The sequence below is a fragment of the Idiotropiscis lumnitzeri genome, chromosome 9 (genome assembly GCF_059441095.1).
Source record: "Idiotropiscis lumnitzeri isolate Australia: NSW breed Sydney's pygmy pipehorse chromosome 9, RoL_Ilum_1.0, whole genome shotgun sequence".
Classification (NCBI taxonomy): Eukaryota; Metazoa; Chordata; class Actinopteri; order Syngnathiformes; family Syngnathidae; genus Idiotropiscis; species Idiotropiscis lumnitzeri.
In genome coordinates this window covers 12,065,702-12,089,996 of record NC_142399.1, presented here as the reverse complement: position 1 = coordinate 12,089,996, position 24,295 = coordinate 12,065,702, and the positions used below count along the sequence as shown (strand labels likewise).

The 24,295-nt window shown below is 41.2% G+C and overlaps 1 protein-coding gene across 3 annotated transcripts in view; it reads right to left on the bottom strand.

The window, feature by feature from the left end:
* Window positions 1-24,295, bottom strand: part of itsn1 (intersectin 1 (SH3 domain protein)) — a 40,886-nt gene that overhangs the window by 5,094 nt on the left and 11,497 nt on the right. For 2 of the 3 annotated variants that reach the window (XM_088305435.1, XM_088305434.1), the window contains 23 exons: window positions 23,600-23,740; window positions 23,434-23,521; window positions 23,142-23,281; window positions 18,098-18,222; window positions 17,444-17,712; window positions 15,713-15,843; window positions 15,343-15,357; window positions 14,443-14,687; window positions 13,891-14,152; window positions 13,500-13,696; window positions 12,164-12,243; window positions 11,903-12,075; window positions 11,746-11,791; window positions 11,531-11,652; window positions 11,065-11,188; window positions 10,465-10,659; window positions 3,722-3,843; window positions 2,934-3,040; window positions 2,751-2,852; window positions 2,595-2,676; window positions 2,292-2,390; window positions 2,133-2,216; window positions 43-126 (listed from right to left, as the gene is read on the bottom strand). In XM_088305435.1, the coding sequence (XP_088161561.1) occupies window positions 43-126; window positions 2,133-2,216; window positions 2,292-2,390; window positions 2,595-2,676; window positions 2,751-2,852; window positions 2,934-3,040; window positions 3,722-3,843; window positions 10,465-10,659; window positions 11,065-11,188; window positions 11,531-11,652; window positions 11,746-11,791; window positions 11,903-12,075; window positions 12,164-12,243; window positions 13,500-13,696; window positions 13,891-14,152; window positions 14,443-14,687; window positions 15,343-15,357; window positions 15,713-15,843; window positions 17,444-17,712; window positions 18,098-18,222; window positions 23,142-23,281; window positions 23,434-23,521; window positions 23,600-23,740 (3,033 nt within the window). The remainder of the gene's footprint in view (window positions 1-42; window positions 127-2,132; window positions 2,217-2,291; window positions 2,391-2,594; window positions 2,677-2,750; window positions 2,853-2,933; window positions 3,041-3,721; window positions 3,844-10,464; window positions 10,660-11,064; window positions 11,189-11,530; window positions 11,653-11,745; window positions 11,792-11,902; window positions 12,076-12,163; window positions 12,244-13,499; window positions 13,697-13,890; window positions 14,153-14,442; window positions 14,688-15,342; window positions 15,358-15,712; window positions 15,844-17,443; window positions 17,713-18,097; window positions 18,223-23,141; window positions 23,282-23,433; window positions 23,522-23,599; window positions 23,741-24,295) is intronic. The other variant, XM_088305436.1, reaches the window with a different exon arrangement.

Here is a 24,295-nt window from a genome sequence, read left to right as displayed (position 1 = left end):
TTAGAAGACTGTGAAGATATTGAAAAGACGTTGAGTGAGTACCTCAGACAGGCCTTCGCACTGAACATGTGCTTGGATCCACTCCAGACGATCTGAGTTCTCCTTCTCCCTCACACCCTCGTTCACCTACACGGCAAAAAAGGCGAGGAAACTCAGATAATTTTTCAAAGATAAATCTTTTTTTTCTTTGACAAATATTGTCACATTCTCTACTAGTTTTATTACAGTCGTGTTTTAGTCTGATTTGAGCCAGATTTGTTCTATTTTTTCAATATCAAATAAACCTTCAGGAAAATTTTTATTTTCTTAAATATTTCTTTAAATCATATTTCTTAATTTTTTCAAGAAAAATCTTTTTTTTCCTGCCCCTAAAATTCAAGAATAAACTGAGATTCAATCACAATTTATTAAAAAAACAAAACAAAACAAAACATGTTTTAAAGTTAATTTTCTAAAACAATCAGAGGGGAAGTCAATTCCATAAATTCCTTGCAATAAAATGTTCAATGCGCATTCACTAGTCTAAATTTGGAATTCGGATTAAGCAAGCGTTTGTGGAATATGATGTGAGTTAATTGGTAAAATTCACCCATTTTTAGCCATCTCAGGTTGGTTATTTTCTGTCGACTGAAAACGACATTACAGTAACGACCAATCACGGCTCACCTGTTGTCTGAAGCTAAACCGTGAGTGGTTGTTATATTTTGCTGCTTAACTCAGATTCCACAAACTAGTGGCATTGCAGAGAACATATTTTTGGGTCGACTTTGGGTCACATTTATTTTACTATGTCAGATTCGATCACAAAAAAAGTAATTTTTTCATGAAAAATCAGACTTTCTTTCAGGAAGTCCTCCAGAAAAATCCCAGTTCGTCAAGAATATTTTTTCCCCAAAAGAAAAGTCATATTTAAAAAGTACAACCCCCCCCCAAAAAAAACAAAAACAAAACAAAACTATTCAAAGGAAAAAATGTTTTCCAAAAGTGACAACATTCCTGGAGGGGCCGTCCCAATTTTCAAAGAATTATGTTGCATTTCTTTAAGGATAAAGTCATGCTTTCCAAGAATAGATACGTTTCAAGAATGAGGGGTAAAAACAAAACACACAAGAACAAAATATTTTTTTTTTTCTTCCAAGGATAGAGTAGTATCTTTGTGAGAATACTCAGGCCCTGGTCCTTTGGGGGCCCTTAGCAAAGTTTCCTTTGTGGGCCCTCTAACTGGTCCGCCGCACCAATCGTGCCACTATTGATGAGTTCAAAACCCATCATGTCAATGTGACAGCAACAATCTCTTCATTTATACTTTTTGTCAGAGCATTGGAGCCTTTACAATCAGCTACCACTGGAGGAGTTAAATCAGGACTACACCCCAGAAAAAATGAAATTTTTCTGTCTCCTAATGCATTTTAATTTGGTCCAGTTGAGTTAAGTCATTAAATTTACACTTTAATGCAATAGACTGAAGATTAATATTTCTACAGTAACAAAATAGTTTTAACCTAATATCAGATAAGAGTGAAAATTTATGAATTGTGCGATAAAAAAGCCCAAGGAAAGTATCTGAGGTAAATTTGTATTAAAGTACCATAATGAGTATCTATACCTAATTACGTACACGTTTTTATTTTTCTTTCTTCATGATACAAGATCAAATGTGCCATGTATCATTGGGGTTGTATTATTATTATTATTATTATCATTATTATTGTTGTTGTTGTTGCAGCCTATTTAGTAAATACCTAATATTGTAAGCACATTGGTGCCAACCATTTTTTTTAATATAAAACAATAAATAAAACAGCAGTAAATAACACGAACATGGCCAAACCAGCCTGATGCAAGCTCTAACGTTGAGTGCAGGACATCTTTAATTAATGCTAGCAAACTCTAACGTTCTTGAAAATAAAATGAATAGGCACAGCGCACAGACACAATTACACAATAGATTGGGGCCCTAAATGGCTGCGTAACTGACGTATAGGCAGGACCGACCCTGAGAATACTAGTCCAATATTTGCCCCTAAAAACGTTGGATTTTTGTAGTCCAATTCTGCATGTTTTCTTTTTTTTAGGCAGTGGTACAAACCAGTGAAACACTGGATTATCAAATGGCATCCATGAGGAATCACCTGTGAGCACAACTCCTCCGCTTTCTCCAGAGCAGCTTTCAGGTGATTGTGGTCTGGATGAGACTCGGGAGTGTTCTCCAAGATCTGTTTGCCAAAAACAGAAGAATACACTCTGGGTTGCTGGGCGTGTGCGTGCGCGCCTGTGTGAGTGAAGCTTACATTCTTGATGATGAGCGGGTAGCGAGTGACCCTTTGCATGGGTTTGAGCAGGAAGCTGGAGAGCGGCATTCCCTTACAGCGGGGGTCCATGGCTAACCTCTGACACAGAAAAACATCGCTTGGATCATGTTTGTGGTGGAAAATCAAGTATAATTCTTAACCATCAAATTTCAAATCAACTGGTTTAAAAAATATATATAATAATAAATGTTTTTTAACAAGTCAAATTTTCATTTATTTGCATTCTTGAACATAAAATTCTATATGATTGCTATTTTTCCCGAATAAAGTCGGATTGAATACCTTGAGGAAGTCCTTGATTTCAGGGTTGTCGTCGGTTTTTTGCTGAATCAGCGTGGCTCCGTTCAGCTGACACGAGCAGAACCTGTACGGTTAACATTGGGGATGAAAAACCGTCACATGAGGTCTGAAACCGTGCATGCGTGCACGCATGATCACCTGATGTACGGCTGCATGTGTGGCAGCTGATTGGTCAGGATGTCGCCAATCATCTTGACGGGCATGCGGTCGCCCGACATCTTCTTCCTCACCCTCAGCGCTCTGCAGACGACGCCACGGTTACTTTTTAGGATCCGATTTTGTTAAACTAGATGACAACGATGATGCGTGACATTATCTCACTTGAGCAACTTGATGTTGCACATGATGAGCTCCTTCCAGTTGACAAAGATCATGGCCACCTCCTTCTCGTTCAGAAGCTCGAACTCCAGCAGAGGCTTGTGAAAGATCTAAAAGCACACGTGGACACAATATCTAATATTGTATTTCGTTGGTTTTTTTTTGCAAGGATAAAGAATATATGCCTATTGTTAGTTTTGTTAGCTTGTCGACGCCGTTTAAACAGACTTGTCTAGATAATGTTAGGCAAGCCCCTCCCTGTCCATTTTTAAAACCCGTTTGAAGAGACGTTTTTATTCTTCAGCTTTCGACTCAACATGAGACTGTCACTGTTCTGCTGTTCTTCTAGTATCTATTGTCAATGTGTTTGTGTTTTAATTTGTGTTCTAATTACCTGATAATTTATGGAAAGCGCTTTGTTAAGCTCCAGCTGTTGTGAAATGCGCTATATAAATAAAATTGTATTGTATTGTATTGAAACAGTAAACTTAAACAGGGAGTGACAGTTTTGAAGAACTATTCAATGTTGTGAAGTTGGCTGTTGTCAGCAAGTGCTTGCCACTCAAAACATTACAGGTGAGAGAAAAAAGAAAAAGAAAAAAAGTAACTTCTTTGGTGGAGGTCCAGGTGAACACGATATCTCCGATGCCCTTTGCTGGCCATCAAAAGAACACATCAATTTGAAGCCTATCCTTGACTTGAGTGATTTCCTTTGAGAAAATCTACACGAAATCAAGACTACTCAAGAATGTACAAAATGTTACGCTAACAAGGAGTTTTCTTTTCCACACCTCAGTGACGAGTTGCAGGTCGTTGACGTAATTCTCCTCTGTGACGATGAGCTCGTGGATGTAGCCTTGACGCTTCCTCTCCATGGGACTCAGCATGTCCAGCAGGTGAAGGTCTGCGCACCCTAAAAACACAAAAAGATGCATATCAGGCAACATTTGCAGAATTAATAAAACAAAAATAATACTTGGATACATACCTGATATCAGAACACACTTCATTCGTACTTTAACCAAAATGTACAATTTATAAATTGGGTGGCAGGGGTGGGATGTGCTGACAATAACTTTAATTTTTTCCAACTTAAACCATAGTTGTTTGAGTAGAGATACAATAAATATTTATTCGCAAAAATATTTTGTTTAAGGGTACATCGATACGTTTCAGCACATGAAGGGGAAAAAAAGACCAAAAATAACCTGAGAAGATATTTCTACTCCACGGGAAAAAAGAACCAAGGTTAAAAATCTATCATTTTCAAGAAAAAAAATATTTCAAGAATAGCTCATTCTTTTTGAAGAAAAATGTTGCCTCTCCTTATGGTCACACAAAAAAGACCAATAACTAAGAAAAAAAAATTGAACATTTCATTGCGTAAGGTAAAATATACACAAAGAGAAAATATGAAAAGCTTAGTATTTTAAAAAGGTTGTAATATTACTAGAAAAAAGGTGGGGCATAGTTTTTTTTCTTTACAGTTGTAATATTATGACTACAAAATTTTGCTTTTGGTAGAAAACATTGCATTATGTGAGTAAAGTTATATTTGTGAACCACAAGAACCACAAAAAAGGTTAAAATAAATTTGTGGACGATAAAAAAATGTTTCAATACTAATCACATTTAAAAAAATAAATAAATCTGTCATCTTACATTTGGCTAAAATAAAACGGTAGTTTGCAATATTTAACAAAACAAAAACAACTGAAACCAAGCCCTCTCTTTCAACCCCCAAGAAAATCCTCCCAAAAAAATGATAAGGGGACGGGCGTTGGAAATAATTATATTTGGCGTTACATGCTAAATGCGACGAGATATGCAATGTCTCATTCATCACTCTTTGAAAAGTAGAATTTATTTATTAATTATAATTATGTGATTTATTGAATTGTGGGCGAGAGTAAGGAGAACATGCGTGTCTCAGAGCATTTAATCACCAGGATGCAGTCAGATTCGGCACCTCGCACAAAGCATAAGTAATTAGCACCGCGCTCACAAATCATTCTGTACAAATTTAAATCTGCGCAAAACAAAAAGCCCGAGTGCAAGTAGTACAGCGCGCTTGCGTTTTGGCTCATCAGAGTTCTTCAAAATTCAAAGTCAAAGACATTCAAAGAGCTGCTAGCATGTCGTCATATTAAGTCACCATTCAGAGGGAAGCCCATGTGGGATGCCAGCGGGTTAATAAGAACTCAACTGTTTCTTGGATATCCCATAAAAAAAAACAAGAAAAAGAAAACGTTAATCAGTCAATTGAGCTCATTTATGAGGGTAAACACAAAAAATCTTAATACTGTCATCTAGATTGCCAATAAAAAAAATATTATGGCAACTAGTACTGGGCACTACCCTGTTTGCCCTTTGGAACAAAAAGGGCGGTCTTGTTGCTATGTGAACAAAGGCATTGCCCCCCGCACAGAGTTTTATGTCACCCTTTCTCCTGTCACCGGTATTCACTTTTGTTCATTTACGTCAAGTATATGTTCATGATACGGCAGCACATGATAAATTTTCAATTGTTTGTGATTTGTAAAGAATACGAATGAAATGGAATTAAGGTCTTGATCTTAAAACATTTTGGTAAAATGACATTGTCTAGGATTAAATTCTAAATTGAAATTTTAGAGTAAAAGCATGTGGCTCAAATGACAATGCAGTTTATAAAATCCAGAAGAAAAGCTAACCCGCTAAGCCAATCTTTAAAAAAAAAAAAAATCAAGGCAAAGGCTGTACTGTACCGTGAACGTGGGCGGCCATTTTGTGCTGGTAAGGTAAAAGCAACTACCGTTTTTTTGTACGCGTGTGTCGTTTTAACTGTGAGTAATTTTAGGAAAAAGCATCATTATTTGATTAAATTGACTTTTTTTCAGTGGCGTGCCATGAGATTAAGGTATTCTAATTCAAATAAAAGATACAGTACATACAACATGTAATAACTAATAAAGGCAAAAATAATTACTCATCTTTTTTTCGATGCATTAAAAATAAACTGTTGGCTGGAATGACACGCGAACACCATACGGCATACGCGCATCATGTGCGTGTATGTTGAACCGTCAACCGTAAGATCGTCATAGCAACAGACTAGCCCAAAATAAAGATGTTAACGAAAACAACAGAACATGGAGTAAATACTCAACATTACCATTAAATTGTTAAAAATACAAAAATGGGCATGTGTGCATTGTTTAAAATCCACAAACACTGTACCATGGTGTTGTGTGTGTGCGTGTGAGTGCACGCAGGCTCCTTGAAGAGGAGTGTTTGACTGTTACATTCCACATGGGAACGAGTCTTCCAACAGATAGTGGGTCTTTCTGTGAAGCTGTGGGGAGGGGTCAGGTTAATTGGGGGTGGGGGGGCATGGGGGAATAGCAGACGTTTGATTGACAGGTGATGGGAACTGCTGATGGAAGAAAAAAAAAAGAAAAATGAAAGAGGAAAAAGAAAAAGAAAAGCGTGGATGTACAAAGGAAGATGAGGACCACACTGAAAACAATGACATTAAAGTTGTCTTGTTTCATATAAAAAAAGCCAGAACATTATGAAAATAGCACAAGTTAAGTAATTTTTTATGAATTTTGAAATAAACTGTAATTTTATGAGACTGCAGGCCCATTTTTAGCTCACAAATCTCTCTCTCTCTCTCAATATATATATATATATATATATATATATATATATATATATATATATATATATATATATATATATTTATATATATATATATATATATATATATATATATATATATATACATACATACACACACCTGTGTCAAATCTCTCTATCTCTCTCTCTTGCTCTCACGCTCTCTCTCTCTCTACATATATAGACATTTTCTTGAAAACAAAACAAATATATAATGAATATAAGAAATATTTGTAAGCTAAAAATGGGCCAGTAGTCTCATAAAATTATTTTAAACTTTTTTTTTCAGCGTGGCTTTCCTACTTCCGGACAGGAATGAGCTGAATTGCTTCTAAAATGAACACAATCTCCCGTAAAGCCACAAAATGACCCACTATCCACTTCTCCACTGCGCTCCGACTGAGGCGGGTTTGTGTGCGTGCGTGCGTGTGTGTGTATGGGGGTGTGCGCGCGTGTGTACGTGTGAATACAGTCCCAGTCAAACACGTCAGTGAGTCCATTTATCCTCATGTCCCGTCTCCTTAGAGCTTCGCCTCTCTTCTTGCTAGACAAGATCGCGGCGAGGCGAGGCGCACACATGCCAACAGACAGACGCATAACATTACAGTGAGTCAGTCAGTCTGTCTCTGTGTGTGGCTTCTATTGATGGTGGAGCGTCGCCATTTCCGGGTCAAGTGACCGCTCGCTGCTGTCCCATTGGTTGAGTGGCCTAGTGGGCGTGGCCTAGTGGGTCTCTTTGAGGGCTTTGAGGAGAGGGGGGGTTCTGGGGAATGATATGATCCTAGAGAGAGGACGACAACAGCAACATCAACAAAAACAAAAACAACAACAACAACAACAACAAATTGGGTACTAGGTGGGTGGAGCGTACAGTAATAGAACATCTAGAGCGCGCCACTTTGCCAAGAGCTGACAGTAGGAGTGAAATGAAAGTGAAAAATGCCCCCTTCACAAAGCTGAATTGATAATTACTTTGTAATTACACTGTAAATAAAATAAAAACTATTTTGTAGAAAAGCAACTTTACAGATACATTTAAGATGTTTAGTGTCATAAATAATTGAATTAAAATGACATGAATTTTGAATAATAAAATAGAAAATGAGAGTGGATTTTTTTCCTCTTAAAATCTGATATTTTGCGTAATTTATATACACATTTTATTTTTTTAACGTGCTGTATTTCCTTCTTTGTTCTAATTTCCTGCTAATTAATATTAAACCATGTGAGATGTGCAACATAAAAAATTTATTGTGTTTGTAATTGGAAAAATAACTACAATTAAATTATTTTACATAATAATTTTACTTAATTGCATAAACATTTTTCCAATTTAAAGAAACAAATTCATTACAGGTAGATGCAATTAATTAAAACATAGAAATGATTAGTAATTCATTTCTTAAAAATCCATTCATCCACCAGTGTTGTACCGTTGGCAGAAATGCACCGCAGGATTCTAGGTAAGCCAATTTTAGGGAAAAAATGTAAACTTTAAAGGGAGAGTTGATTCACGTTAACATTGGCACCTATATAATAGTTTTGCAAGTGAAAATGACATCAATACTAAACCACCCCCCTCAAAGACTTTGTAGTGATTTAAGTTTTTTTGGTAATTTTTTGGTAACAAATTGGCGCATTCTCTCCCTTTTGGAACTCAGGTTATTTTTTTCCGGTTTCAGCGTCTATGTCACAGCAGGGAGGCAAGTGAGGTAATATTGCTCCCTTTGTCAGTTTTATAGTCTAAAACGGCAACCAATCGCCACCAAAATGCAAATGCACATTCCTACTCTTGTCCACTTCAACCTGTGACAGTAGAAAAGCGTTCTGCACAATCGTTTGTATTCATTGACATCTAACGTGAGCTCACGTGACCACCTCCACAAAATCCAAAATATCTCGCAGATCTCTCCTCCACTTACACAGGCTGAAGCAAAATAGAGCAAGAATGTGCACACGAAGCACGACTGGTTATATTTTGGACAATTAGTTACGCTAAAGTTGTGTCATGTGTCAGGAAGCAGACGGCGTTGGGTGGAAGGCAGCAACAGTCTGCATGTATGCATCTTTATCCCCTTCCTTACCCGGCTAATAGTAGGACAACTGCACGGCTCAGAGCAACAATTACCTTCAGTCCGCTAAAACAAAGGGCGTTAGCGCAACACAATTAGCTTCTTACTGTCCAGCCTGCGTCTTCATGTCTCGGATGGCTTTTGCCTGCCAAGCAGTTGCGTATGTCCATGTTCGACACCGCTTGCGGCCGCCAGCTTTGCCATGAGAGTGAGCGGGCATAGATTTCAGATAAAGACCTTGACGAACACCGGGAGGTGGTCATCCTGAACGGTCCACATCGCGGAGCGGCATGTGCTTTCACTTCGGGAGCGTCAATGTCGGATAGCGAGCTTCACGACTACGCCGGTTGTCGTGCCTTGGTAAAAAGTTGCACTTTGAAAACATCCAGCACGCCCGCGCACGACCATAGTGAGGATATGCAGTGCAGAGATGGATGGATAGACGGATGGACAAACTTTGAATAATTCACTGCACAAAAGTTCCAGCGACTGTGAGTTTGCGTATCATCCCAGTCCGATATATGTAGCTCGGGTACATCTGCTCACGTCCATAGTTTCCTCATTCTCATATAAATAAGTCAAGGAGTGTTTAATACTTTTGATATGTCGAAGTGGTCACAGGTAGGGATGTCCACATGAATTTTGGGACCAATTGATCAGCGTTTTTGGACGTTAGAAGCAATGAAAGTACAATGATTTCCAATGGAGAGTTTGTAATCAGTCCCTTTAGTGACTTAGCGCGTAACATGGAGAGAGCGGAGGGAGGCGTGGCCATATTCCTCATAAAAAGTAGCAGCAGTTTTTCAAGTCTTCACTTATTTCCTAATTTATCCAAAATTAATAGATGAAAATGAGAATGATGACTAATTTCAATTTTCATCATTAAACAAGATATATAAACTGAGCTTGTTCGTGAAAAATGGGCCATTTTGGCAAGATAATTCCTTTAAACTACTTATTAGCGCACGTTTTATTACCACGACAATCGTCTACTTCCGGGTTTGTAATCACATTCCTGTCACTGCCTGCAGCTTGATATTAATTCTTCATTTTCAAACTTTGTTTCGTTTCTTTGCGTTTGATGTGTGTTTCGAAGGATGGGAACCATGTCAGGGGGGTCGCAACGATGTAATAGAGGCGTAAATCCTGCCAAAATAATAAGGAAAATTATTAATAATTATAATAGTAAAAATAATAACTAAAAAAGTCAACCTCTACCTCAGGGTTTTCCACTTTTCGCATGGGATTCCGGTCCCAATTAACGTCGAAAAGCGACGAATTACTGTATTCACAATTGTAATGACTATTTTTACTAGTCAAAAGACGCACATGTAATCAATCATACATGTGCATGTGGAGGCCACGTGTTCACGATAGAATCTCAACATCTTTGATGGATCATGCTGGGGAGCGGGTTGAGAGAGTGGCAAAGTGGGAGGTGGGAACACGTGCGGGAAGAAAGAAAACACCGGACGCTAACAAATAGAAACATGCATAAAATCACACACAAAAGGAATCTGAACACACACCATCCAGAGGCAGTGTTTGACTGAACTTGGGGTGTTTTCAAAGAGGCCCAAAGGACAATAAGGTCACACCAAGGAGAGAGCAGCAGCGTCTCCACACCACAGTCTGGGATGTGTGTGCATGAAGGAGAAAGAGTGCATGTGCATAATGTGTGTATGCGTGTGCGTGTGTCTGTGTGAGTGTGCGAGTGCGAGCGCGTGCGTGCGTGTGCGCTTGCATGTTAGACTGCACACTGTGAGGACGTTTGGAGTGTTTGTGTACACGCGTGTACTCACACTGAGTGCTGGGGTCCATGTCTGTGGTGAGCTTGACGTAGTTGCTGGGAAAGAGACCCTCACGACCGTTCAGCTCGCCTTTCCACCAATCACAGTCGTCCTTGTTGAGCACTGTGATCACCTGACCCTTCTGGAAGGCCAGCTCATCGTCGTTCTGCGCCACATAGTCGTACATGCCGATCACCTGGCACATGGCTTCCGAAAATGCCAAAAGTGGGAGTAAGTGAAACGCGCAAGTAAGAACGAAGTAGGGCTGCAGCTTTCGAATATTTTGACAATCGAGTATTCCATTGATTAATCGGATAAAAATGCATTATTAAAAAACAATCATGTGCAGATATTATTTTTGTAGACTTGGGGTCACCATGTAACTGACTGAGTGCGTGAAGCTTTGAAAAGTGAGGCCAGGCCTGGTGAGTGTTGTGGGTGGCCTTGGCACTTAGTGTCTGCAGTTGCGTTAGTTCACTGTACTAGCACATCCATTCACATCATTTTGTAATGGTTCAAAAATCAGTCACGGCAATATGACTGAGTGACTTCTCAGTCAAATGCATTTTTTGTCCATTTCCATAAAAAGTCTGTGCGTGCATGTATGTATACCAGTGTTGACGGGGACCAGTTTTGGCGGCGTGGGCTCGGTGGGCGTAGTCTTGCTGGTGCTGGGGCTGAGCAGCTTGACGTAATTTGCCGGAAACCATCCGATTTGCCGCTTTTTCCCTCTGGCCTGGACCAATCATAGTGCGGATTGTCAGGCACCCAATAAAACAGCTTAATGTATCCCGTGAACACTACTCAGCAATAGCTCTGACGCCTTACAAATCTCGTGCAAATGAGTTTGACATATCTCAAGAGTCATGGGGTGCGCTTGCGAAACTGAAACACATCAACCCTCCTTCCCATCAATTCTGGGCTGAATCACACCAAAGCTCATGCGAGACACAAAAATAAAATCTGAATAAAATTTCAGCTCGAGTGTGAACAAAGCGCACCAAGTATGCAACAAGTCCTTTGAATTTTTTCCCATTTCACAGCACCTTCTCTTGCTTTCCATGTGTTGATGTTGTACCTGAAGCTCTCCCTCCCACCAGCCACCCGGGTTCTTCTTCCTGATGAGGATCAGCTGTCCCGGCGCTAATGTCAGTTGCTCCGCTCCCGTTGCACAGTAAGGGGCGATCACCTGGGCGATCTCTGGTGATGAGACAGGAGAAAAATAAAATGGATCATATTTGATATATAGCATCTAGTGTTATAAAGAAAAAGTTGTGGTCATGATCACCTCACCTGGTTTCTTGCCAAGGCTCCCCATTTTTCCTGCTGGTCCTAAATACTGGAGACGGTAAAAAATAAAAAAAATAAAAACTTGTAACGAGCCACATGCTGCTTCACCAAAAAATGATCATCTTATTCCGTGCAGCATTCTGTTCCTGGAAAATCTCACCTCTAACGAGGCATCTCGCGGTTTGACATAGTTGGAGGGGAAGACCCCGGTCTTGCCCGCCACCATGCCGGTCCACCAGTCGCCCTCCTTCCTGGTCACCATGACAACATCTCCTTGCTGGAAACTCAGGTCGCCCTGCTCGTTGCTCTCGTACGTATACATGGCCACGTACTCTACGCAAACACACATGCAAGAGCACAAGTAAGTGGCACACATGCATGCAATGCGATTGTGGAGGTATCCATTTTCTGTGCGGCTTGCCTTCTCCTGACTCTGAGGGCTTGCATGGGGTGGGCGAGGGCCGATTTCCATTCGGGGGACTTTCTGACATCACGCATTCACTGGAGGGGAAAGAAGGAGAAAGAAGCTTAAATGACTATAAGGTGAATTTTTAAATGTTTTTATACAAATCATTGGATTTCTTTTGTATATGGATCGTTGCTCTCTCGGGTGTCTTGACACCAATCACGTAAAATAAATTCAACGAGCTTCTACTGTCAAGTTTTTGAAATTTTTCTGTGAGTCAGTGCTTCCCAGTTTCCTCACTTGCGATGTCCCAATTTTAAAATGAACATAACCCCACCTCTAGCACAGCTGCATTAAGTTTTGTTGAATGTCCAGATTAGCGTTAACTTTTGATAGGCAACACAGTCTTATTTGCTCTAATAATAAAATTAATTATAATAATAATACATTCAATTTGCAAGCGCCTTTCAAGACCCTCAAGGACACTGTACATCAATAAAAGCAATTAAGACCAAACTGCTCAAAGTAAGAACATTTAGAAAATATAATAATAATAATAATAATAATAAAAATAATAAATAAATAAGTAAATAAATAAAGTCAGATAGAGAAGAGGAATTAAAAGACGTGGTGCTGTCAGAGTGAGCAGGCAATCTTAAAGAGGTGAGTTTTGAGTTTTGATTTGCAGATGGTGAACGAGGGTGTGTTGCGGAGGTCAGGTGGCTGAGAGTTCCAAAGCTTGGGAGCAGAGCGACTGAAGGCTCTGAAGTTGTCAACGTGGTGGTGAAGAGGCACCACATACACAGATAAGCACGGTAGCTTGGTGATGAAGTGCCGCTTTCACAGGGAAAATACAATTTACGGTGTCTTTGTGGGGGCTTGCGTGTGCTTTCTCTGCTCTTTTAGACCCAACATGCAAGGCACCCCTAGAGCTCTGTCCCTTTTCGTAATGGTAACAAAATCCATACTCAGTGTTGGCCCCGCAATAGAGGGCAGGAAGAGGCCTGGCTCACCTGCATGGGACAGAATAATTTCAGCACACCACCAATGCATGTCACCTGGGAACTGCTTTAAAATATGGTGGGAAAAAAGTAAACTAAATCCTCTTTAAGGCAGCACAGAGGAATAGATGTTACCATGTCTGCCTTGTGTTCAATCCATGGTTTGGGGTTCAAATCTCAGATGTTGCCTTCCTGTGTGCAACCCTAATGAGAATAAGCGCTAAGAACTCAATTGGATGGATGTCTCCATTAGTCGGGCATCATGAAACAGGAATTGTTCCACTTGAAGCAAGCTGAGTAAATCCAATTGTTTGAAGCAAAAGGACTTTGAGAAGAAAAGAAGTGGATACCTTGTGGCTTTGCCACGCGCTGAGGAAACCACCGGGGCTGCGATAGGGGCCGCTATCGGAGCCACTACTGGGAGTGCAAGTGGAGGTGTCATAGTAGAAGAGATGAGCTTCACGTAGCTTTTGGGGAACCATCCTCTCTGGCCGCTCTGGAGTTCTCCCAGCCACCACATGTCCTGCTGCTCCAGCACCGTTATAATCTACGACCATAACAAGCTATTTTTCAAAAAAGGAATGCACTACAATCCAATGAGAGAGTGCATTTTCGGCAGAAGTCGAAGTTGAAGGTTTGAAGGACTGAAAGTAACAATAAAATGATAAAAATAAGGCATTTGGTGCAGAATAATGCGTGTCACATGATAAAAAAAAAAAAAGAAGTAGAGAAGATGGTGACCTCGTTTTTGTTGAAGTTGAGGTGGTTGTCCTTCTTGGCTCTCCAGGGGTATAAGGCCTGAGCCTGCAGACCCTCCACCTTCTCCCCCTGGCCCAGCACGGGAGACGGCGAGGAGCCCGAAGTCATGGTGGCCGGTGTGAAGGCGGAACGCTGCCGCAACTGAGCCGACGGGACGCCGAGGGATGGATTCTGAGCGGCAGAGGAGGTGGGCCACGCGTCCCATCCCTCGCTGTCCATTTGGCTGCTCGTGTTTGACGGCCAGCTGCAAAGGTACAAAACAAGCATCAAAACTGCCCCAATATGCGGTCTCGTTTTTTGAAATTCTTTTCCATTTTATTTCATTGACAAAATGTTTTTTTCCAATTTTTGTTTTAGCTATTACGATAGTTTTTGTTAACTAAAATAACCTTGGTGGGGATACATAAAACATATTAATGCAAAGAAAATGTTTGACTTGGCTTTCGCTTAACTGCTGGAGAAAACAAATTGCTTTCAGTATGAACTCCACGGTATGCAGGCATGTGGAAGCAAAATGTAAACAGTAATCCTTACGTGGCGCTGAAGTCAGCCCAGTTACTGTTGGCGGATGATGTGGATGAGGAGCTCTGCCCGGGCGCGGGGGGCGGCGTGCTGACGGGCAGCTGGACTGAAGTCGGTGTGGAGGAGGCGACTGCCCGAAGGCTGACGGGCGCTTCGCTGTCCGGTATCCGTTGTGCGTAATTGGCCGGAAACCACCCGGTTTGGCCCCTGAGCTCTCCGCCCAGCCAACCGGGTTCACCCGTCTGAGACTCGTCCACCTATTGGGACAAAGGAGACGGTTAGGGGTGCGTGTCATGCAAAGCTGAACTCCAGAGATGTGGTAATGTACCAGCCTGAACATGGTGGATTAATGTTACCTATTAAAAGGTGTTATATGTAGAATATGAAGAATTGAAAATTGTGTATTGTAATACCAGTTTTAAGGGTGAGTCACTCTCAGTGCATGAAATAATTGTGTCCGGAACAAAACGTTTCATCATTCCACTTCACTCAGAATAATAAATTCCGCAACCTGTGCATTTGCATATTTGTATTTATAACAAAAATCTATGTACTGCTAAAATGCAATCTGCAATACACTGCCTTGCAATGACAATGTGTGTAAAGAACTACTTCTAATTAATCAATCTAACAAACTGTTGCAATATACCCCCCCCTTAAAGATAACACCCTAAAAAAGATCATCTTCTGTTTTATTTATGGACAAGCCAGTGTGGTGTTTTTTATTATTTTTTTTGTCTTTATCATTAGTTTTTTTTTTTCGAACACAAGACATTTAAATCCATATAGTATAATCAATCCGGTTTGAAACAATAGTGTATTGTATAATTCAAATAGTGGGTGGATGAACGTGAGTGAGCATGAAGTGACACAAGCTCGCAAACACTGGGCCAGGCCGGGCCGGGAACTTACCCATTCCCCCTTCACCTTCAGTTTGCACAGCAGAGAAGAGAGCAAAATGTTACACGTGCACCTGCAATTTACCATATTTACACCTCTGCACACTGTTCTCGATATTTATTGGACATGATGACAGCAACAGTGTTTCTTATAAGTCGGATTGAAATGGCATGAACATTTCATCTGACGATTACAATGACCAAAATGACCGCGGTTATTGGTTTCGTTAAGATATTAAAAAAGAAAAGAAAAATCCCAAACCCCGGTGAAAAAACGGGGTTTATTGTACTAATAATATATATTGTACATGTCCAATTTTAGCACAGTTTATTGGTGGACCATTTCATTAGCATTCATTCCAAGTTGTGAGCATGCTTTGTACCATGATGATGTCACCGGGGGTGATGCTGATCTCGTCGTGGCTGCGAGCGTCAAATGGGTAGAGCGCTCTGTAGTACACCACTTTCACCGCATGCTGCTGCTCAAACAGGCTCGCCACTGGCGCCTTTTCTGCTGTGCAAAGACAATTAACATTAACTCACTGAAGTCAAACAATATGAGAAAGTCTTGCGTCCTTCAAATTCCAAGTTATTGTGGATAAAAATCAAGCAAGTCAAGCACTTAAATATCAAGGAAGTCAGGTCAAGTCATGACTTGGGTTAAGCAAGTCCTAAGTCAAGTCTTACAGTCAAATAGAGTTCCCGAATAGTGAATACCAAGTCAAAGTCAAGCATTTCTCTTGAAGATTGTTCACTACCTGTCGATTTGTGTTCAGACACAATGAGGACAAGTTTCAGCCAAGCTATTTCAAAGTACTGAAAATTGGCAACTAAACTACAGTGGTGTCCTGATTTACAGATTTAATTCATTCCACGGCCATGCTCAGCTGAGACTGACACTTGCTTAATTGAAAAAAAGGAAATAATAGAACCACTCCAGCCCCCCCAAAAAACACTCACAAAATGTTTGATAAGTTTTTTGAAAATTTAAAAATGGAACAAAATCAAAGAGAACATAAAGATTTGAAGGGTGGCACTGGTTAGCACACCCGCTTCACAGTGCAGAGGTTGTGGGTTACAATCTGGCCCAGGCCTTCCTGTGTAGAGTTTGCAAGTCCTTCCTGTGCCTGTGTGGGTTTGCTCCGAGTACTCCGGTTTCCTCCCACATTCTAAAAACATGCATGGTAGGTTAATGGAATACTCTAAATTGTCCCAAAGTGTGATTGTGACTCTGAATGGTTGTTTGTGTGCCCTGAGATTTGTTGTCAACCAGTTCAGTGTACTCCACCAACTGGCTGGAGTCAGCTGAGATCGACTCCAGCCAATAATTGGCATATCTTGCAGGGCCAAATTCAAACATTGTACCATATTAGGTGCACATCTTTAGCACATCATCTCAGAACAAAACAGCCTCCCTGCTCAAGTTACCATTGGGCCTTCCAAACCAACACTGTGGAGGTGTGGTGCTTGTGGGCAGAACTAAATGTTTGGAGGAAAATGCCTGTAAAGATTACTCCGTTTAGATCATATTCAAGGATAAAAAAAAAAGCTATTAGAACAGTCTTTGTTTTAAAGTTCACTTAATATTTGGTGATTTTACATTAATTACAAGATATTATTCAAGTAAATACCCGCTACAAATAGAAGTTGAAAATTATAATTAATGCAATTTACTCATGTACTGCCATTGACGGCTAAAGACGTCAAAGATCCATTTTTTTTTTCACTCGGCAGGCAGTGAATGAGTTTAATTACGGAATTTGCGATTAATTAGTTAATAAATTTAATCGCTTGATAGCACAATTTTTTTTATTTTGTTAGTATATTTTGGGGTTTCTTTGTTGGGGGGAGCCAACTCCTGTTTTTCGTGGAAAACGCGAGGTGCTGGTTTAACAAAATTTTTAAGGATTTTTTGGGGGGTTTAGAAAAAACAGCAACTTTTTCTTTTCCTTTGCAATAATAGTGTTTGTCAATTATATACTGATTTTCACTATTCGAAGACCTCATATGTTGAAAAACATGGAAGTCGGGTTACCCCTACACTTGACTGGAGTACCCACCCCCACTACCCTGCAATACTAACAACATATAGAAGCGTGTAGCTTTTAACCGACCTGTCGAAGCCCAGGGATCGGTGGGCTGGCTTAAGAGCGTATTGAGTTTTTCTTGCATGTCCTTCTTGCCCCGGGGGTCATCATCCTTCTCCTCCACAGATGATGCAGTCTCGTGACCCTCCGCGTCCTCCTCCAGGCCTCGCCGGTTCTTCTCCTCTTCGGTCACTCGGTTGAGCCAGGCATGCGAGGCGGAAGCGGGGCTCGGCGACTTCAGGGCGGAACTTTCTGCGTCGTCATTCCTCCAAGCCAGAGTTTTATCAGAGGACAACCTGAAGCACAAGGTGACAGTCAGGCGACCGTGATGTAAAAGTGACTTTTTAATGGCGTGTATATAAATACAGTAATCCTCTGCATATGCAGTTCAGAAATTCACATTTTACTTTCACAGTGGAAGCCATTCCCATGCAAAACATGCACAGAACAGCACGCCAATTGACTAGTGTACAAAGTGCTATGTATGAAGTGGTGCCTCCACCTGTGAAAATGCTATTCTCTTTACAGGGCTCTTGTTGTTGTTTCCACACTCAGGCATGCACTTACACAAGTAGTAGTCACTCATTTTCATGGCAAAGGAACTGAACTGTTTTACAAAATAATGTCTCCTTAAGAACACTCAAGTCTTTTCTTGACACTTATTTTGTTTTTGAATCCCACCTGTTTTCTTGCAGCTCTGCAGACTTTCTGTCAATCAGTGTTTGCGTGTGCATCATCGAATGTGCGTCTCCGTCCAGCTCCTTCTGCTTCTGTCTCTGCTGGCGGCTGTGGATCTCTCTCAGCTCCTACGAGGCGACACAGGAGATTCAGGAACCCAGACAGGTAAGGAAGGAGTGGGGTCAGATTGGCTGGTTGCTACGGGTTACCACTGACAATAACATTAACAGCAGCAACAGCAATGTGCATTAGTTCGGGGACCAATGTGCAGTTATGACAACCAACTTTGCCATTACAAAACTTCTCTCTCATTCAAGCAGACTAAATTTGACTAGACTGTGGAGATAACGGATTAAAGTAATCTTGCAACAGGAAGTGAGGGACAATGTGCCATGCATAAATTTCTGAATACAGTGGAACCCACATATTTGCGGTTCAGCATTTGCAAGTTCCCATCCTCATGGATTTTTTTTTTTTTTAAACCCAACATCCAGCAAGTTGCCCGCTCAGTCCATAATTAAGATAACATTATTAGAGAAATGAAGTAATAAAACTGAAGAAGAAAAAGAGTCAAGAGAATTCACACAAATCCTCAACCCAACTACCGGAAGTCCATTCTTCACCATTCGTCATGCAGTTTACTGTCTGTCTAGCTGCACAAACTTATATGTATGCTTCATTACCAAAACTGATGAGGTGTACGTACAGGTACAGCACAATCAATGTGTATGTGCGCATGAAGCTGGACGTCTTTTAAAGCTTACAGCAACGTTTGAAGATGTTTACAAACACTCGAAATGCTATTCTAGTGTTCCAATCACTTTGAAGACAGCATTTAGTCGTGCAAATTTGCCATGTACGATGAGGTTCTGCGCTTTTACCTCGCGAACAGCGAAAGTCCACTGTGGACGTGACAAGCACACACTAAAGCACATTTAAACTCCATCTTCTCTGATTCCACACTGCCACAAGCAGCATTGATAGGACAATAACCTCTTCAAGATTAAGCAAACAAACACCTCACAACAACACAAATGATATATAGGAGGACAGGGAGTTGAGAATGGAGAGAAATGAAGAGAAAAGATGAAGCCAAGAGGTTAGGAGGCATTACAATGGAAATGTTGGGAATGTTGGATGTTAGACTAAAATGAAGTACAAATCACAACTTTCGTGACTTTGAAGCCACGTGTCTGCCCTGGATAAGCGCATGTCATCACCTGAGACATTACCAGCACACAACCAACAAACACATGGCACACCAGAGTCAGTGCATGCATGTCAGGTCTCAGCAAAGACAACAAATAAAAGCAAACTGGGCTGGTATGTGTTTATGATATCGCTCTTCTTTTCTATGGTAATGACCAAATTCCCTACATTATCTTATGTCCAGTGTGGACCAAACACTGGGAAAATGCTTTGCTTTTTATAGGCTACAAAAATACCACAAACACAAAAAGCCTGTGAAAGGTTATTTCACAAAGACATATTATGGAAAATTTGTGGACACTAATTCAGTAAGTAAATTGTCTAATTATTATGCTGTAAGTACTAACCACCTCCCCCAGTGCTAACCGATCAAATGTGAAATTATCCAACCAAGGATATCTTGCGCAAATAAGAAAATTTATCAAATCTAACTCACATGATTTGGCAGCAAGGCAGTTGAAGAATTGCATTTCCAAGGCATCATGTCGAAGCCTAAAGGTATGCAGAGCCGCATTGAAATTTGGTGCATAAATTAGCACTGGCTTCTGATAAACGACAAACTTGAGGAGAGTGTGCACGTGTGTGTGTGTACGTTGGGGGATTTGTGCTTGGAGATACATCCGCTGTATGCACCAAATGGACTGATGCACAAATAAAATGTATGGTGTGTACTGCATGAAGTGATGCATCGTCCAGTGAGAATGCTTTGAGTGTCTTTACCAGTGCTTGTCTTGTTTCTCACACTCTGAGCTATGCTTCTCCAAGTAGAAGAGGCTTGCTTGGTAGTAACATTCTAGCTCCAACCCTGGTTGTCATGGTGACAAATGACAGCCTCACCATTGGGCAGTGGAGTGGGTGGCCTGACTGCCATGAAAGAGGACAGACCATTTAAAACAGCCTAAGTTCCCTAAAAATTAGGTGCAAAGCGCACGCCAATTCGCAATTTCTCAATCCTTGAGATATTTTTTAAAAAGCATTTCAGACAGCTGGGAACCATTTGCACTGTCTGCGTGGGTGTGTGTGTGTGTGTGTTTTATAATGTCTCCTTAAAAAAAATAAAATGCTCATACTGCAAGTATTTATGCCCCTGATTAGTTCTTGTCTACTTTTTTTTAATTTAGTATTTTTTCAAATAACTATTTCATGTCCAGGTAAAGTATTTTTGACTAATTGATGTTTTTTGATTTTCATCCATCAAGCCGTATCCCAGCCGCAGTACCACCCCAGTCCAGCAGTGGCAGTGTGCTCTACCTGTCTCCCTCTCTGCTCGTCGTCAAGCTGTCGTCGCAGGGCTTCTATCCTGGCACAGTGGCTGGCATAGAACTCACACAGAGACTGGCATGGGCAATGGAGCATAAAAGGGGGACAGTGTGGAAAGAAGGGGATAAATAAAGGAGTAGAAAACAGAAGGAATGGTTCATTGTGCAAATCTCACAAAAGTTTGACGGAGGGGCAGGGGGAGAGAAGGTGACGGACGAGGTAAGATGGGTCATAAGGCCAGAGGAGAGCAATGTAGCAATGCGGTGAGTTTGAGGGAGAGTGAAAAGGACGACGGAGGGAACCCAATTCAAATGTTATTCTCTTGACATCACAGAAAAATGAGTGTTACTGTGAAGGTGTACAAGCAACATCTACCCACGTCTCCGTGTTGATCTACATTTGATGAGACATTCAAAAAAATATAATAATAAAAATCATTCAATTGACTGAGATGCTCATATCTCTCTGACTTGACTGGAATATTTGACCGTAAATGCACCAAAGCCTCCATCTTCCTCATTCAGATGGTGAAATTGAGACACCTGAATTCTACAGCAACAAGCATTGATTTGCTCCACACCAGCAGATTAGACACACAAAAATACGGAATATGTATGAATGACAATTCAATGACTTAACTTGCTGCGTAACAGTGAGTTAAAGAAGGCGGTAAATAAATATAAACCCCCAGCCATCACACAAAGCAAACACAACTTTATCAACTAGGGGTGTCCTGATACGGGCGGCACGGTGGCCGACTGGTTAGCACGATGGCCTCACAGTGAGAGACAGCATCGGGCGCGGGTTCGATCCCGGCTTCAGCCATCCTGTATGGAGTTTGCATGTTCTCCCCGTGCTTGCGTGGGTTTCCTCCGGGTACTCCGGTTTCCTCCCACATTCCAAAAACATGCATGGCAGGCCGATTGAACACTCTAAACTGCCCCGAGGTACGAGTGTGAGCGCGGATGGTTGTTCGTCTTTGTGTGCCCTGCAATTGGCTGGCAACCAGTTCAGGGTGTCCCCCGCCTACTGCCCAAAGATAGCTGGGATCGGCTCCAGCAGCCCCCGCGACCCTAGTGAGGAGAAGCGGTGCAGATAATGGATGGGTGTCCTGATGCATTTTTCACCTCCAAACCGATACAGATATCCCAAACCTGAGTAATGTCCAGTTCTGATACCATCCGATACGATATCAGCGGAAATGATACATGCTGCAATTAATTTTTTTAATATAAATTGCTAGAAGAGACTTGATGAAGTTATAGTATTGAACCGAATAACATGAGTCAGCAATGGTAGGTATGATAATATATGACCCATTTATTGAAAACATTTGGGTTCCATAAATTCATCCTGAAACATGACAATGTTCTGCACTTGAATGAAATAATGCTAAATAAATCTAAGGGGGGCTCTGGACTGTTTTTGTACTGGTTGTAAACGGGAAGACCCAACTTTTTGACTTGGTTGTACCAGCTCTAACGTTGCTAAATATGCCAATTTGCAGAAATTAAATGCATGTTAATTTTCCTAGCTTTAAAATTCTGTCCAGCTGTTGTGAAATGCGCTCTATAAATAAAGTTGAATTGTATTATTTTACTATATATTTAATATTAATGCTCCAAAGAACAAATCACTCATAGTATTATTTACTTAACAGTGACTTTTGCAACTACCAGCACACACACACATATTTTGAAATAAATGCAGGACCCTATTTGAGTGCTGATGGTCATTTTCAAGTGAAGATACACTCCAGGAAATAAATGATTTCAAATATCACCTTCCACCAGCCATGGCCATTATTCCCGCAAGTATTAATGACTATTATGACAGTAACGAAGCCGTCTTTGTGATCCATCCACCCATCCATTTTCTGAAGCACTTAACCTTACCACGGTCGTAAACGTGCAACACTTTTTGCCGTTTCTTGTTGTTTGTGCAATACTGCGCATCATAAACTGGCGAAGAAAAGTTCACTTTGTGCCGCAGTTAGCCTCTAGTACAGTCGCATTGAAGAGTGGAGAATCTGAACAGGTAGCCAGGTTTAAGGGATTAAGAATTACACATGACCTCCATAATGTGAAGAGCTGGCAGCAATCCACGGAGAGCCCGCCAGTCATCGCCTTTGGCATGTTGAAAGTGTTTGTCAACTCAACAATTTGTACTGAAATCCAACGCCGATTAAGTCCATGCGACAGTTAAAAAGGGAAATGCATGGCCGTTCGTCATCACGCTTCTTCATCCGAGACCGCGGGCAGCCAGCCACCTGAAGCCTCCACCCCGAGGCTGGTGACGGCCGAAGCGAGCCTGCGCTACGGATCTCATTCAATTGAATGAGAACTGTGCGTGCGCATTTTGTTTTTTGTTTTTTTATCGTAAACACCTTCTCGAGCTCCTTTGCAGGAGTGATTGTTACAAATATCGGATTGGGACACCCCTAATATCAACATAATGTATTTGGCCAATTGCAGCATATAAATTTAACTTAAACTTGCAAAAAATTTTTGAAATTATGTCAGTAGATGCACAGACAGACCGACAGATGTCAATCAATATAGTTTAGTCCTTTGTCTACCTTCAGCTGAGTATTGAAAGCATCAATCTCGAGCAGCTTGGCCCTGGTTTCCCTCTCCACCGTGTCCAGCTGCTCTTTAAGCTGCTTTCTGCTGGACTCCTTTTGGTCCACAGCCTTCTGCAGCGATGAAAGACTGTCGCCTGCACATAGGAACAAAGTCAGAGGAGCTCAGAAATTCAATAATAAAGTGTTTCTATGGGAGTTTTGTGTGAAATTTTCATCTTTCGCCACCACTGTATATAAAGAAACCTAAATAGTGTACTGGTATGTTTTTTATTAGAGAAGTACTCACGGTGAAGGCTGTTCTGTTGAACCTGTTTGAGCTGGTCATTGAGACTCTGCTTGTCAGGAATGAGACTCCCGAGCCAATGCTGGGAGTCCTGCAGCGACATAAGTGTAACAGTAGATGAGGCGTCGTATTTAAGACAAAGAGCTGCGAGGGAGATTTTCAAACATACTTGCAGCTGCTGTTGCAACAGTGTGATCTCGGCGATGCGTGTCTCACGGGTCTGGTTAGTCTGCTCCACTTCCCTGCGCTGAGCGGACAGACGGAAGCGGACGTCCTTCAGTTTGCCCTCCAACTGGCTCTTCTTGTCATTCTGTGGCGTGGAAGGAAGCACATAATTGCATGCATAATTGCACCAAAAGTCATTAGGCTCAAGGAGACACACTAGGGCTCGGCGGTAAACCGAAAATTTACCGTGACCGAAATTTAATACAATGACCGACATCATTTTGCCCATGTCGGTAAATTCTGTGTTTAAAAAAAAAAAGAAGTCTTTTCTTTCTGCGGCTATGTTCATGCCCCTTTTAGACGGCTACAGCGCGTGTAGTCACGTGACTCCACCTGGCTGAACTAGAAAGTAAACAGAAGACGCGTTCGTAGCTGTTCGTAGCTTCAATCCAGAAGCGGCTGACACGGCTGAAGACGAAGTAACGTTAGTTGAAGTTGTTCCTGTTGCGCTTGTCCCGAAAAAGAAATTTGACAGCTGTCGTTTGGAAATGTTTTGGGTTCCATATTTGGGTTCCATAAAGACGATGTTTGAGTAAAAGAACACATACTACAAAGTGCGTTGTAAGCACCCGAAACAGCGCGTCCAACCTTTTCTTTTTCACCACGCACAACACAACCACGCTGTGATGAAAGTTTAAAA